Source organism: Sylvia atricapilla, chromosome 1 (assembly GCF_009819655.1).
Source record: "Sylvia atricapilla isolate bSylAtr1 chromosome 1, bSylAtr1.pri, whole genome shotgun sequence".
Taxonomy (NCBI): domain Eukaryota; kingdom Metazoa; phylum Chordata; class Aves; order Passeriformes; family Sylviidae; genus Sylvia; species Sylvia atricapilla.
The window spans coordinates 15739225-15754055 of NC_089140.1; the positions used below are offsets into that span (position 1 = coordinate 15739225).

General features: G+C 37.7%; 1 protein-coding gene across 4 annotated transcripts in view; it reads right to left on the reverse strand.

Moving 5' to 3' along the window:
* Positions 1–3083: 3083 nt before the first annotated feature.
* Positions 3084–14831, reverse strand: part of WAC (WW domain containing adaptor with coiled-coil) — a 56060-nt gene continuing 44312 nt past the window's right edge. For 3 of the 4 annotated variants that reach the window (XM_066315611.1, XM_066315603.1, XM_066315585.1), the window contains 4 exons: positions 14529–14647; positions 9724–9910; positions 6507–6634; positions 3084–4168 (listed from right to left, as the gene is read on the reverse strand). In XM_066315611.1, the coding sequence (XP_066171708.1) occupies positions 4099–4168; positions 6507–6634; positions 9724–9910; positions 14529–14647 (504 nt within the window). In that variant the 3' untranslated portion in view covers positions 3084–4098. The remainder of the gene's footprint in view (positions 4169–6506; positions 6635–9723; positions 9911–14528; positions 14648–14831) is intronic. The other variant, XM_066315595.1, reaches the window with a different exon arrangement.

Below are 14831 nucleotides of genomic sequence, written 5' to 3' on the forward strand. Positions count from 1 at the left end.
AAATTGATATTTAACTATATATAAAGCAGTTGTGTGTTGATACAGAGTTGAAGTGACTGCCCCTTACACACAGCTGACTCCTGAGTACCCTGAGGCACCATGCCAGTGATGCTCAGGGTACATCAATCCTTCCTTCCTTGCAGCAGAATACACAGCACTGGCCATGGCAGCCAAACTCACAGCAACAGAGGGCTTTGCTTTGCTAGGTGACACTGGAATAAAAGGGTGACAGTAAGACATGGCCTTCTTTGACTGACTCACTGAATTAGGAGGCATGGCACAACTACCCAGTATTTTCTTGTGTATCTTTGGGGATAGTCCTACAATAAGGCTGGCCAAAAACAGAACTGATATTTTGAAAAATCTTACTGGTCTCAATTATATGCTCTTTCTGAATATATTTTTAATTGCAACAGCAAAGACAGCACCAGTACCCACCAAAAGACAAAATGCTCCTACCAAAAGAGATGCAACTAATGAAACGAGTCTGAAAAGAAAACTGCATTGCTACAGAAGATCAGTGCAGGCAGGAAGAAGTTGATATAAATTGAGCAGTTGACCACAGCACCTTCAGATCAGGGTCAGTAAAAAGAATACATTCACTTGCAGAATTATTAGAGTGCCTTAACAATAAAGTGAAAACAGGAATTCCTTTGATCAGTCATGTCACTTTATAATCATATTAAGCTGCTCCTGCTGCAGTCCTTAAGCAAGCCACAACATCTGATAAAGTACTACACCAATGGCACTGCTTGTATTATGACTGCACCAGCTCAGACAATCCCCTAAAGGCTGTTTCTTTATTACACTAAATAATTGCTTAGCAAATGCGTAACAAGAAAATCAAGAGCAACATATGCAACAACAGTTCTTTCCCCAGTTTCTCATCACTTTTCCTTGACAACCTCTATTAAGTAATTAATACAGAAAACACATCCCACAGCTCCAATCAACACCTTCTGAACACCTGTCTAAGAAAAATACAAGGTTTGATCCAGGGAAATTTCACTTGATTTGACTTACAGATGTAGAGCAATTCAATAAAGACCCTTTAATTAACCAGTGTGAAGGATAGCACCAGTTTCAGGATGGATAATTAATGAATAGCTAGTAATCTAGTAATAGCTCTCAGTGCATCTGCTCATTTTTGTCCAGCTTCCGATACAAGATTTGATAGGGAGAAGAAAAATCAGTGGTTTTTCCCCCAAGGAGTTTACAGAATGCTGGCTTTGGCACACCACTACAGAAGCTGAAGAGGGTCTCCAGATGACACAGTAAGGCCAGGGTTGGATTTGCATCTTAGTGAAGCCATTCTGAAGGACCTTAACCTAATCAAGTTGTACGTTAGTGCCAACTTTAAAGCAGTGCCTGCAATCCTCTTCCCCAACTTGTCTGCTTGAAGTTGGCAGGCTGCCCCTCCTCAGCTCACAGCTCCAGGTCATGGAAGGGTGTGGAGGATGGGGAGGAAAGCTACTGCATGGTGTTCAAATACAGAACCCAACAAGGTGAGGACATGTCATCAGATGGTGACAAAGCAGCCACCTTTATTGCAGTTAAGGAGGACGTCACCTGAAGAAAGAGCATATCTCTGTGTGATGGGTATTTATGCAGGTGGTTTGAGGGGGTTAAAATGGCACATTAATCCATGTGCTCCCAAATTATCTGTGACCATTGGTAGGACATGAAAGTTTTCAAGTGATAAACAGACTAGCATATTTTAGGCTGGAAAGGATACTGTTCTGCAAAACTGCAAGATCAACAGGCAGTAGTTAAACATAAGAAAATTAATTCAAAACAGAGATATTAAAAAAAATTATGCAAAGTTATTTTCTACAAATAAAATTGACTTCTGAAGCTCACTGATACAGGATGTTATAGAAGGCAATGTAACAAGCAAAAGGAAACAAAATAAGCTCATGGAAAATAGACCCAGCATATCTATTAAGATAGAAGCCACCTTTGTCTCAGCAAGTAACAAGACAGCAAAATACCTAAACTAAGGACAGTCACTGGTTAGAGACCCCTTGTACACCTATGCACTTCACATGCTATCTCCCTACACTTGGGCAACTTCCAAAACTAGGATGCAAGGCAAATATGAAAGTCTCACGAAGAATTTTGTCACTCAGCCTTGGGTCTCTAAAAATGCAGAAACAATTTATGTTCCAAATAATTCATTCAAGATTACTCCAATTTTCTGAGAAAAATCAAACATTTGCATGATATGAAACACAACAGAACATCCTGGGTTAAAAAGTGAGGAAAAATTACAAGTTCATCTGTCTCAAGTTCCCATTGTTGTTGTTAGGTATTTCAACTTGCTCCATTAGCAATGCTTTGTTATGTTACAGCATTCAGCTTCCACTGATGAAAACCTGATTTTAAAAATCAGTCCAAATTCACTCAACACAAAAATCAAGTACCATTTCTGGTGCTGAAAGTATTTTTTAGGAACAAACCACAAAGCATCACATGTTCACATGTCAACACCTGTATCATTAAGTTTTTTTTTTTTCATCCATCTCCTGCTGTCCTTCCTACCTAACAGACTGCTGTGACATGTATACCTCTACAAACATTAAACTAGTCCTGCCATCACGATTTCTGTCATTTTTAAGCAAAGAAAAAGTCACGTTTATTTTGTAGTAGCAATAGTTTCTTTTTTATTTTTAATATACTTTAGGAAACAATATACAAAGCTGAGCTTTTCCACCATTTTCAAACGGTGAGTTGCTCCAATTACACAAATTCAGCGTTTTGTGATGGTTAAGAACAGCAGTCAGCACCAGACTTAAACAGTTAGCTACAACACAAACATCCTTCGAAATGAAATGTCATAATATCAAGACAGGTAAACCAGGAGTTAACATATGACAGCTGTTGGGGAGGTGTCTTAAATCATCCTTGTTGAATTTCATATTTCCTTAAATATTTTATACATATTTTCCTGTTTACAAGTTTTAAACAAAACCTCCCTTGAGGAATTATTTAAGTACAAAAATGTTCAACAAGAACAGTTCTAATAAAGAATCCCCAAAAAGACCAAATTTTAATGTGTTGACCAAAGGAAATGAAAACCAGTGTTTCTTTGCTTTAACATGTTTATTACAACAGATACAATTCACATCTGACTAGCTTTTTTTTTATCCTCTTTCCCCTCCCACAACCATGTTAACATGTTCATTGGGCTATTTCCTTATATTTGAGCAAGTAATGTACTTTCAGCACACATGCCCAGCAGTACTCTAAGTCCATTCTTACAGGGTGCAAATGGAAATACGTTTCAATAATTTATACAAACAAGTGGGTTATGCTCAATCACTGCAATTTTAAGCTACTGTACACAGGAATGAAAAGATTATAGAAAAAGTGCCATAGCAACAGTGCCTTAAGAAAAGAGAAAATTAGAAGCATTAAAAAGCTGATAAAATCAGATTTAGGATTTCACAGGGAAATGGAACACAGAAGATGAAAAACATTTCTCTGTAAAACAGAAATGGAGAAGCACTGCTCTCGACTCGGTGCAAGTGTGGAAACAGTTGTTTCGTGGTATTTTGTACATTGCCCAAACTGTTGCAGCCTTAGACACAAATCGCCTGGCGCTTGCATTGAATTTTAGGAAATGAAAAATTTCTGAATGATAAATTAACTAAAAAAAAAAAAAAAAAGAAAAAAAAAAGAAAAAAGAAAAAAGAAAAACAAAAAGGGAAAAAAAGAAAAAAAAAAGAAAAAAAAAAAGAAAGCTAATTTTGCAGACAGGTTTACATGTAAGAGGCTAGGTATTTAGCCACCTCAGCATTGATTAGTTTTGGATGTCTAAGCTCTGATACACATGGCTTCCCATGGCTTCACTCTACAAAATATATTTACAACGTGAAGAATACATCTACAAGAAATCTACATTTCAAGGGTTTTACAAATCATTCTTGTATCTTTCCCCTGAATTTGACTCCCTCCTGTCCCCTTCCCCATGTCAACTTTTTTTTCTGCCCAGCTCAACGGTCCAAAGTCTACTCAAATGCAGCTCAAAAGTGTTAAGACTGGGCATCAGTTTAATAGTTCTTGTACTCAAAACCATGTGCAATTGTTTAAAACTTTTCACACCATGAAGGAATTCTGATTCTTTAGCTTTTCAAGTTCTTTAATTTGTTGCCTCAAAAATAGTATCCTGCAAGAGAAAAGAAACAAATTAGTATAAACATTTCCATTATACAGATGTATTACGTAAGTATACATGTACTTCTACAATTTCAATGAAAGATACCAAGTTCTTGAGCCTCATTAAAAAATTCAGGTATCAAGTTAATTCTGAATCTGTTCAATAACCTACAGCCATATGCAGATGCAGAAAGGCTTGGTGTGTTTGATACTTCAGTTCAAGAAACTAAGTTGCTCTATTTCTATAACGACTGATACAGTTATGCTTACATCTGCTCTTCACTTGAATGTGGCTCCCAGAAAAAGCAGGACACTGGCAAACAAGGCAAGTAAACTAAGTAATCTGGAGAACAGCATTATGCCAGTGTCATGCAGTTTCCCAGATTGTAAAACAACCTGAAGTGCTCATTTAAAAAAAAAGAAGAAGTGAGTTTCCTTCTCACTTGCTTTTTTAAAAGTATTTGGCTCTGTGGCTAATGGTAGTCTCTAGTTATGGTAAGCTCCAATCTCAAAAACATTTAAGGCATCATTTAAAGGCATCTAAGGAAAAAAAGTTGGAACTACACCTTGCTAAGAGATAAATTATATTGCTCACAACTTTTTATACATTTTTTTCTTCTTCTTCTGAACTGACATAAGCAATTACTGCAACTAACAAACATCTGGTTCAAAGGACTGTTTCCCAGAATTTTTAATGAACACTTTGAAAACACTTTTCATGATGCTGAAGTGTAATGCAAACATGTCAGTGAAATAAGAAAATACTCAGGGAGAGTTTAGGTTTTATATAAATATTCTATGAAGTCTGAAGCAACTTTAATTAATGCAGAAAAAGCATCAATTCAGCACTTTTGTGGAACACTTTACAAATATGTGCCTAGTTCATTAAAAATAAATTCTCTACTCAAAAGTAGGTGGAAAATAATATATTAATATAGACACACTGAAAAGAGGACACTTAGCTTCAAGGCATGGGCATATAAAATATATCAGTCAATGAAAAGTGCCTTTTCACATGCTGTCAGTTATGATTCAAACAATGTATGTGCTTTGTCAAGAGAAGAAGTTCCTTCTTAGAATACACTTAAGTAGTACTCCTCTGTGCCAAAGTACAGAAATAGTATTATCATTTAAACTTATTGATTTTCATCATCCCATCCTTTGCAAAAGCCTCCCCCATCAACTTGGTTACTTATGCCTTGTATTCCACATCTTTGGGATTGCAGCAAAAATAAAAGATACATGTTACTATAGGCTCAAAGTCATAATAATAATTATCCATTGACAGTTTAAGGATACAAAGTGTACAAGAAAGAAGGTGCTATTTAATGAGCTGAACATTTGACATGTTATTTCAGATCAAATGTGTAGTCAAAGGCAAACCTCAGAAAATTAAAACTGTAAGAAACCAAGCAGTTCACTAAATATACTACAGAAATCATAATTCATGTAGTGAAGTTATGCAATAAAGCTTCAGAAAGAATGGGTATTTTCAATTCTTTATCAGGAAAGGTTTACAAATATATTATATCTTACTTCTAAAGGATTCTTTCACTAACTGCCAAAATGCAAGAACTTCTAGAATAAATGCAGCTATTTTAACAGCATGCAACACAATTAGGGTGGCTTCAAATAGTAAATTAGAAGCACTGTATTCATACTGTAGTGTGACTTAACAGCTGGGATAACACCACCGAAAGATGAAACTGAGTATGAAAACAGATACAAAATTATGACCACTGGTGAATATTTTGAGCAGGTATTTTATGATTACAGTTTCCAATCCAGCAAGAAAGTACTCAAGAGCATGGTTGTGTATTACTTCAGTGATACACATGACACCTGTTGTCACCGACTAAAGAAGCAAAATCTATTTTGCCATAAGCAAACGTTAATTTTTCCTAAGCTTACGAGGTAAATTACACCTGTTCAAACTTGCTCTGACTTTAGACCTATTGAATTATTGAATCTCTCATCTAAACTGTAGTGTTTCAGATCAGGATAAATTGTGCAGATGTGTACCTATGTGATCTATGCATTACGTATGGGCTGATACTCTAGAAGCATGCTGAAATACTGTGAGTTAATCCGTTTTTTGTAATGCACTAAGATTTCTGCAAAGATGTTTCTTTTCTATCCAAGTAATAATAGATATAGAAACTGCATACCTGGTTCTATTTAGCAGAGAGAAATAGGCAGAATGTACACAGGGAAGACAGCTTGCAAACATGGCAAGTACTGGTGTACTTAAAAAGTCATCAGTAAACAGAACTCACGTAAAGTAATGCCAGAACAGAAGTTCTAATAGCAGCCTGGAAACTGAACATAAGCACAGAGCACACACTTACCTTTGCTCACGCAAAGTTGCTTGAATTTCACATACTCGAACTAAAGACCTTAAATTCTTTAATTCAGTACAAATTTCTGACATATGCACACTTCCCATGTTATGGGCTTCCTCACGTAATCTTGATGCCTGCAGTGGTGAAACATGAAGGTTAGGATTTTGAATCATGCTTTGGAAACAACTGGCAATACTCAGAGAACTGCTGGATGAGTATCTCTTGAAACAGCAAAGCCCTCTAATTTCAAAAGGGAGTATTAAATCAGAAGCACATTAAGTTCTCTACAAAAACGTATTCTGAATCACAAATAAACAATACTGCTGCCCAGAAACTGTCTAACTCACGCCTATGCTAAAGCAGGGATAGTTTAAATTTTCTTCATCCTAACAAATGTTTACCCGATCATCTTGAAAGACAGTACGTGACAGGGTTTGCAGTTTCTAAAATGATTTTTTCAAGTAGTTCCAAGTATCCAACCATTATTCCAATGGCAGACTTAAACCTCCCATCTAATTAAGCCTTAGTGACTTAAAAAATAACTGAATGTCATCTTCCTTCCAGCTACCTTCTACCTGACCAAAAAAACTTTTCAAGCCTCTTCAGGTGTTCTATAACAGACCAAGTCCATTACTTTACTATTCCTATTTAGTCAGCTGGAAACAAGCAGAAGAGTAAATTTAAAGAGCATGACCTCTCCAATTCCCAATTTGTGTATTTCTTGAACTGTCATCACTGAACTGAATATGATTCCAGAGAACTCCTCAACAGCACCAAGGAGACCAGTATAATTACTTGGAGGCCCTGTGTATTACACTGCAATAAGGAACAGGACTTCTTTCAATTGGCACATGGAAAAATGGTTTCAAAATACAGCTTTCCTTGTAGCATTACTGTTCAGCAATGTTATCCTCTGTACACTCGGTCCGGCTGGGATGGAACTAGTTCTCTTCGTAGCAGCCCAGGTGGTACCATGCTCTTGAAACTAGGACCAAGCCAGTGCTGACAACACAATCACATTTTAGCTATTTCTAAGCAGACCCTACACAGCATCAAAGGTTTCTCCCTTTCTCTCTCTGACCCCCTCACCACCCAGAAAATACATTGTGGGTGGGCAATAGGCAGGGAGGCAACAAAACTGGGACAACTGACCTCAGGGATACTCCACACCAAACAGTGTGTCATGCTCAGCAGTAAAACTGGGGGATAGTGTTCCAGGGTTACCAAGGCTTCGGGACTGGCTGTGCACTGGCTGGCTGGTAGCGACTGCTTTTGTATCACTTTCCCCCATCCTCTTTTACTCTTTAACCTGCTTTCACTTCAATTCCTGAGTTTTCTCACTTCTGCCTAATTGTTTCCCCTATCCAACTGTGGCAGAGCAAGCAAGTGGCTGTGTGGTGCTTAGCTGCCAACTGGAATTCATCCACACCTGCTTAATTTTCCTTCCCAAAAATAATGTTATTTAGCAGAGGTCTTCATCAACTTTTGGCATTTCTCCAGTTCAAAGCAGCATTTTGTGTTCTAATTCCCTACAATAAAAATTTTCTTTTCTGAGGTTTGTTAACATCCAGGAGTACCCTGGTCTCCAGCAGGATGTAATTGCCCATGTCTTCTCTGCACAACTCCAGTTACTGACTTGTTTTTCAGTTTTCCATATTATGTGCTTTTTATGAGTTCTGTGAGGTAACTGCTGTACTTCAAGAATGTTTTAGCTATTAACTACTGCACAGTACATTTCTTCAAGTCTAATGCTTTAGCACATACCTGTCCTGACCCTTCTAATTTATTTATTCATTAGTTTACTCTGGCATGTGCTCTTCTACCCTAAGTTCAAATTACACTGTGTATCTGGCAGCTATCTGAAGAAACCAAGGCACTGCATTTTTAGTCTCTCCACTTTCATCTCCATAAGATGAATCTTATCTTCTTCACTATGTACTGCACCTATACTTTCCTTTACTTTTATATCAAACATCTCACTTAAGTGGCTCAAGTGTTACTATTCAAAACTGGTCTATAAACAACACTGCCATGTGAAACCATCTGAAATAGTGGACAGGATAACACAGCATGTAACACAAAGGGAAAAGTACCCAACTGAGTACATGACTGCCTAGCATTAGCTGAGTTTTCTGCTCTCTTTATTACCAGCAAGGGAAAAAGACCCCAAAACCTATGCACTGCATAAATCTGTTTTCTATGTTAAGCTACTTGTGAATTCAGTACACAGTGAAAATAATACTTTCGAAACTAAGGATCAAGGCCACAGATAAGTGCCTGTGCTACAACATTTCCTTAAAGACACTCCTCAGCAATGCCTCAGTGTTTGACTCAGTACAGGTTTGGAATGTCTTAAAACTGATTTTAAAAAAAATCAATGAAATAAAACAAGAATCCTAACAAGAGTCTCAGTTTAGACTGTGCTTTTAAGAGTCATCTTGCAAGCTACTACCCAAAAGCCTCCAGTGTAGACTTGTGCCAGCATGCAACAATTCTTCAAAAGACCAAAGTAAACTGAGCTAGGTAAGATCATTAACCCAAACAGAATGCACTACATAGAGCTGCCTGTGGAAAGAACTGAACTAGATTCAATAACCAATATGGTTCCTTTGAGTAATACATTCCAAGCAGCTGACATGCATCCAGTTTCCTTGTACTACTGCAACAGAACAGGTTTCATGCAAGTAGCTATAATATATGGATGGCAGTACTACTGGATTTCCCATTATAAAAACAGCCCAACTTCAGTCTGAGTACTCTACATCAATTTACAAAAAGGGTAGACTTTGTGTAGAACTAACAAGTCAGTAACTAAAACTGTAGAGTAGTCTCAAATAGTTTAACTCTGTACCAAATTTGTAACATTTTCCACATAACCAAACCATTATCATTATGAAAAAATATGTTGAACTCTGTGTTCTCTGCTAATTTCAACAGAGCTTTGGTAGTAAGAAAATAGTTATGAGGACAGCTACTCATCTGAGGCAATTTCAAAAGCATTGACACTTCAAGTGAGATTGAGAATACCCAACCACTGAAAGGCAAACACATGTAAAACCTGCAGGTCTGGCCTAATCTCTCTTTTCTCTCCTCTCTTCTGGGTAAGGAGAAGCATAAGGGTTTTAATTCTTTAATTCCTAGGAAAAGCAACCTGAGTAAGAAACCCAAATTTTAAGCTACACAGTATGCACTCTCAGAGGTAACAAAGCAAAGGAGTACTCACCTGCTTTTCTGCATGATCTGCAGGCCAGCCTTGAACATGCTTTATAAGGTTTTCATTGAAGTGTGCTGCTAGCGTAGGTGTTAATGAACATGTGGGTCGTACAGATGTATTCTGTGGTGCAGGTGTTGAGTTTGATGCACTACTGCTAGAGGTATGATTTGGACCTGGTGATGGACTTCTTTGACTACTAGAAGAAAGAATTAAAAAAAGTAAGTAAGCATTTAAAAACATATGTGAATCTACAGAGTAACGAACACTGAAAATTCATTGCTTCCAGGCACAAAAATCCATTAAGTGTTCAAACCACAAATAAATACTGCTGGTAGACCAAACCAGTGCCACCTTTCTACAAACCTCTAACTTTTATTGGAACTGAGTGTTACAATGTAAGAAGTCTTTGTTGTTTAGCAGGGTTTTGTGTTTGTCTGGTTTTTTAACTCTAAGAGCTGTTCAAGAGAAGTAAGCTGTGCCTAGATGGTGTTGAATAGAAAATATATACATGCATGTTCTTCCTTCAAACAGCTGCAAACCTAAGATTTTCAGTAATGATGTGTCAGATGAGAGTAAAACAGAGGTTTGCCACAATAATCATTAAGAACAGTGCCTGATCTGAAAATGCATCCACATATGGGATTTGAGGAGTTGTACTACTCATGTCAAAACACAACCTAGATGGTTTTGTGACACTGTACATCTTCATTTAGTGCACTCAGGAGGAAAGAAGTATCACAGGAGTAGTGTGTTTGTAGCCACTAAACTTGACTGCTTTACTGGAACATACTCAGCATAACAGTGATGGTACCTCACAGTTAAATGTTCTTTGGCACTACATATACTGAGAAACAGTAGCACTAATTGTGTAAAAACAACTCTCCCACTGGCAGAAGCTTTTCCACACAGACCATAATTTCAGTCTTTAAAACTTTATATCACTTGCAGGCAAGCAGAAGTATTATGAAAGAGAACCAAATTTTGAAGGACTTTTTGATTCATCACCCAACCTGTCAGTCCCCTGGGAAACATCCTTACGGAATGCAACTATCATTCTAGTCCAATGCCCAAACATTTATCCTAATGGATTCACACGTGCAAAGAATTACAGCAAGAAGAATTATAGTCAACAAACTGGATGTCTGACATGGCCCTGGTGGAACAAAGCCAGAGAGTCACCAAGTCAACAAGAGGGATGAAGCACTTCCCCTATAAAAAAAGGCAAATCCTCCCCTCTTCTCAGAGTTTATGAGATTCACATTATCTGGAGCACTGTGTAGTGGGAAGCCTAAAACTAGACAAGAATTAAACTGCTATATCAAAGGAATGTGGCAGAGGACCACAGAGATGACTAAGGGGCTGAAATACACACTGTATCAGGAGAAGCTTAAAGTTTATTCAGTCTGGAAAACAGAAGGCTGAGGGGAAGGGGACTGAGGGATCTTTTTACAGATTTTTACTACTTCTGGAGAGACTCTTTTCAGAGATACAGTGTGATAGCACAAGAGGCAGAGACAAGCTGCTACAAGGGAAATGCCAATTCGACACGAGAAAAAAAATTGCCATAAGGGCAGCTAAACATCAGAAGAAGATATTCTGAGACATTAAAAAAATCACCTATATTATGCCCTTAGCAATTCAAACTCGCCAGTCCTACAGTAAGCTGGGACCAAAGTAGACCGTAACTAGAATTCTGTTCCAAAGTAAATTATTCTAAGTTTCAATGTATTCATTTAGCATCAGCATAGTGATGGTGCACAGAAAGGCTACTTTTATTAAGTAGAATTTAAGTAAGTAGAATTCAGGCATAACTTTATTTACTTCTAAGTTCCACCAGTACTAAACTTCCCCTTATGACTTGCCTCCTCTTCATTTATCAGCCTGCCTTCTCCTACTCTACTTCATCAGTAAAAATCACTCTAACACATTGGAAATTATTCAAGAAAATAAATAAATAAAATTTGTGGGCTTCTCAAAAATCAAGTTGTATCTTAATTATGACTAAAACATACTGTCACGAAATAGCCTAAGCACTGCTATGTTAGCAGCAGGGGGAGCTCTGAATGCAGCTATGACTGTTCCAAGTGGTCACAGTATTTTTAAATGCTTCACTAAAGGCAAATACTTGCCTTAGCTGAGTTAAAGACTGACTGCCACAAGCAACAGAATGCCTCCAGAGAGGTAAAAATATCCGGAACAAGGGTACGAGAACACGATGGTTCTGAAATACTCCACTACAAACATCAGAATTTTACAACCTACAAAAAATGGAATTAAATACCTCCCTTCACAGCACTTTTCCAAGGTAAAGGAAAAATTTTCTCAGTTCTTTCTGAAAACAAAAAAAAACCTACCAACCTGATGAAACTATTAATTATGGAAACACACATTTAGTTTCATTTTTAAAGCAGCCATAATTCATGGTGTGTCTTTGGAATAATCTCTAATGCACAGACTCACTGTATGCCTGCATTGCGTCCATTTCCCAACTTAAATGGCTGAAATGTTCACTTCTTTAAAGTTAGCAATAACTACTCAGGTTTTCTTACACAGTGTTTCCACCCCAACAAGTCAAAAATAATTTTACTTCCATTCACTTAAAACATTTAATAAGCCAAGGAAATGTTGTGATTAACTTCTGCTCAACTAATCTGTATTTAAGCTGGGAGAAAAATGCAACCTTAATTCACAGAGCTAAAAAGATTTTGGACCATCTGTCCACAGTTCAGTTCGCTAAATTGTTTTTCACTCCTACAAAAGTAAAGGACATTAGCTCCCAAGAGCAATTCCCAATCCAACCAACTGGTTTCACCCACAAAGAAATCATCCGTTCTGTATCAATTCAGACATACTGCCTCGATGCAGCAAATCTTTTGCAGGTAAGTAAATAAATATCTGACCTGGTCCACCTTTATTCAATTCCACTGCACTAAACAGAAGGAAACACCAGTCACATAGGTTTTTCCAAGTCACCCATTTCCTTAATCTTCCACTTGTTGTGAATGAGACACTTCCAAAGCAAACTGCATCATGTGAACTCACAATACAGCAGAATCACAAACGTGTATTAATTTGAGAGCTACGAGACACCGAACAATACTCATACTGTCTCAGTATCTTTCATCTTGGCCTGCACACTGCCTCCTGTGCTACCTGCACAATGTCCCTGCTCCAGCAGTGCTGGGGCAAACTCAGCTTCCTCCACTGAAACGCTGATGCCAAATGGAGCAATGGTTTGCAGAGGAACAGCAGATCCCTAAACTCACTGTAGGTAAGGGTCATGCTGGAGTACAGAGTCATGTAACCCAAAGGGTGAGGTGTGGACTAGCAGGCAAAAGGCCCACCACTATCAACTCACACAGACTCCATGCCACATTAAAGGTTCCCAAAAATAAGACTATCTTTCTTAAGAAGATCTTCCATGGGGAAAGGGTGATGAGCAAAGAACAAAAGGGCCTGTGACTGAGAGCTGTTTCCCAGAACTTCACCGCTATAAAAAAGCTTACCTTGCTGCAAAGTGTAATTTTATCTTTGGTACTGTAACTCAAAAAGATTTAAATAGCACCATTCATAATTACTAGGGACTGGAGCTGGACACTCTGCTTTTATTCTCCCAAAAGAGATAAAATGAGTTATAGGCTTGTAATCTGACAAAGATTAAAATCAAGTGTTTGTAAAATAGCTTACACTAAAACCTCAAAATTTCTGACTTGCTTGTGTTTATACCCTCAACTGGTCAATACTAAAGGGTCTCCAGTATAGCCAGCTTCTGCAACAGGACCGTCAAGCGCACAACAGACAACTCAGTCCCCCGAAACACCTCAAACCACAAAATCATCCCTTCTCCCCACAAAAATAGCCAAAACCAACAAAGAAAACAAAGGTCCCCTTTGTTATTAGCCCCAGAAGGGCAGATAAAAGGACCTCGGTATTTTATGATCTGGAAAGCACCAGCACATGTAGCTTTCATGTATGCTGACAATGAAAGAGTACTGGGTTTGGGTTTTTTGCTTCTTTTTTTTTTAATACCATACCACACCACACACTTTATTCAATCACTCTAAAAAAATCCAGCTATTAAGAACTGTAGATATACAGAACCTCTAAAAAAGTCAACTTCTTCCTGCTACAGTTCAATACTATGACTCCATCACAAAATGTCCTCATGACACATCTTTGCTTACAGCCCCTGGAACCAATATGACAAAAAGCAAAGCATCTGACACTATGAAGAGTCCATCTTCTCAAAAGAAAAATTCCAAACAAAATACAGATTCTAAACCTACCCTGTAAATCAATGCAACATCTAAATATGTTGCAATGTTGACAAAAAAGTCTGGCCAAGGAAAGGTGTTTGCGAAACTTACTTAATTTTTACTATTTTTTATTACAGCAGCAAAATCACTGGACAAACAAAAAAACCCATGCCAATTTCAAAATCAAATTACACTACAGCAAGCCCCTACAAACATCTAACACTAAGCACATCATAGATTCCGTAACTGCAGAGAGACAGAAACTCCAAACTCTCAAATCAAAATACAAGGAATCACTTCTAAAAATGATACCAGAGTGACAGAACACAACTATGAGTTCCATTTTGCTTCTGTGAAAATGGGCTAATGATTATCCCCAAAAATGGAGAATCTATCACATTAACTATGCAACAACTCATCTGCATCGTCTCAGTAGCAGCAGTTAAATTTTATGTTCAATAGATAGGGCAAAGATCAGTCCATTAACTGCAGCATATTCAATACACACTGAATGCAGATAAAAAAGTAATGACAGAAGAGAGAAGCATTTCAACATACCTTGAACGCTGAAGACTTCGTGGAGAGGCAGGTTCATGACCAGCCTGCTTGTCAGCTATTACTGGCTGCTGAGGTGCTGCCTGGGAAGCTGGTCCTTGTTTAACACCTGGAGTAGCAACCTGGAAAATTCAAAATTTCATTAGAATTCCTCCACAGTAAAGAGCAAGTGTAAGAAACAGAGGAAACCAAGCAAATTACAGTTTCAACACCTGTGGGGTTTTTTGACACAATTTTTACTCTTTACAAGGTGTTCTTTTTTTAAAAAAAAATCTAATTTCACAGCTGTGATAGAAAGACTATTTT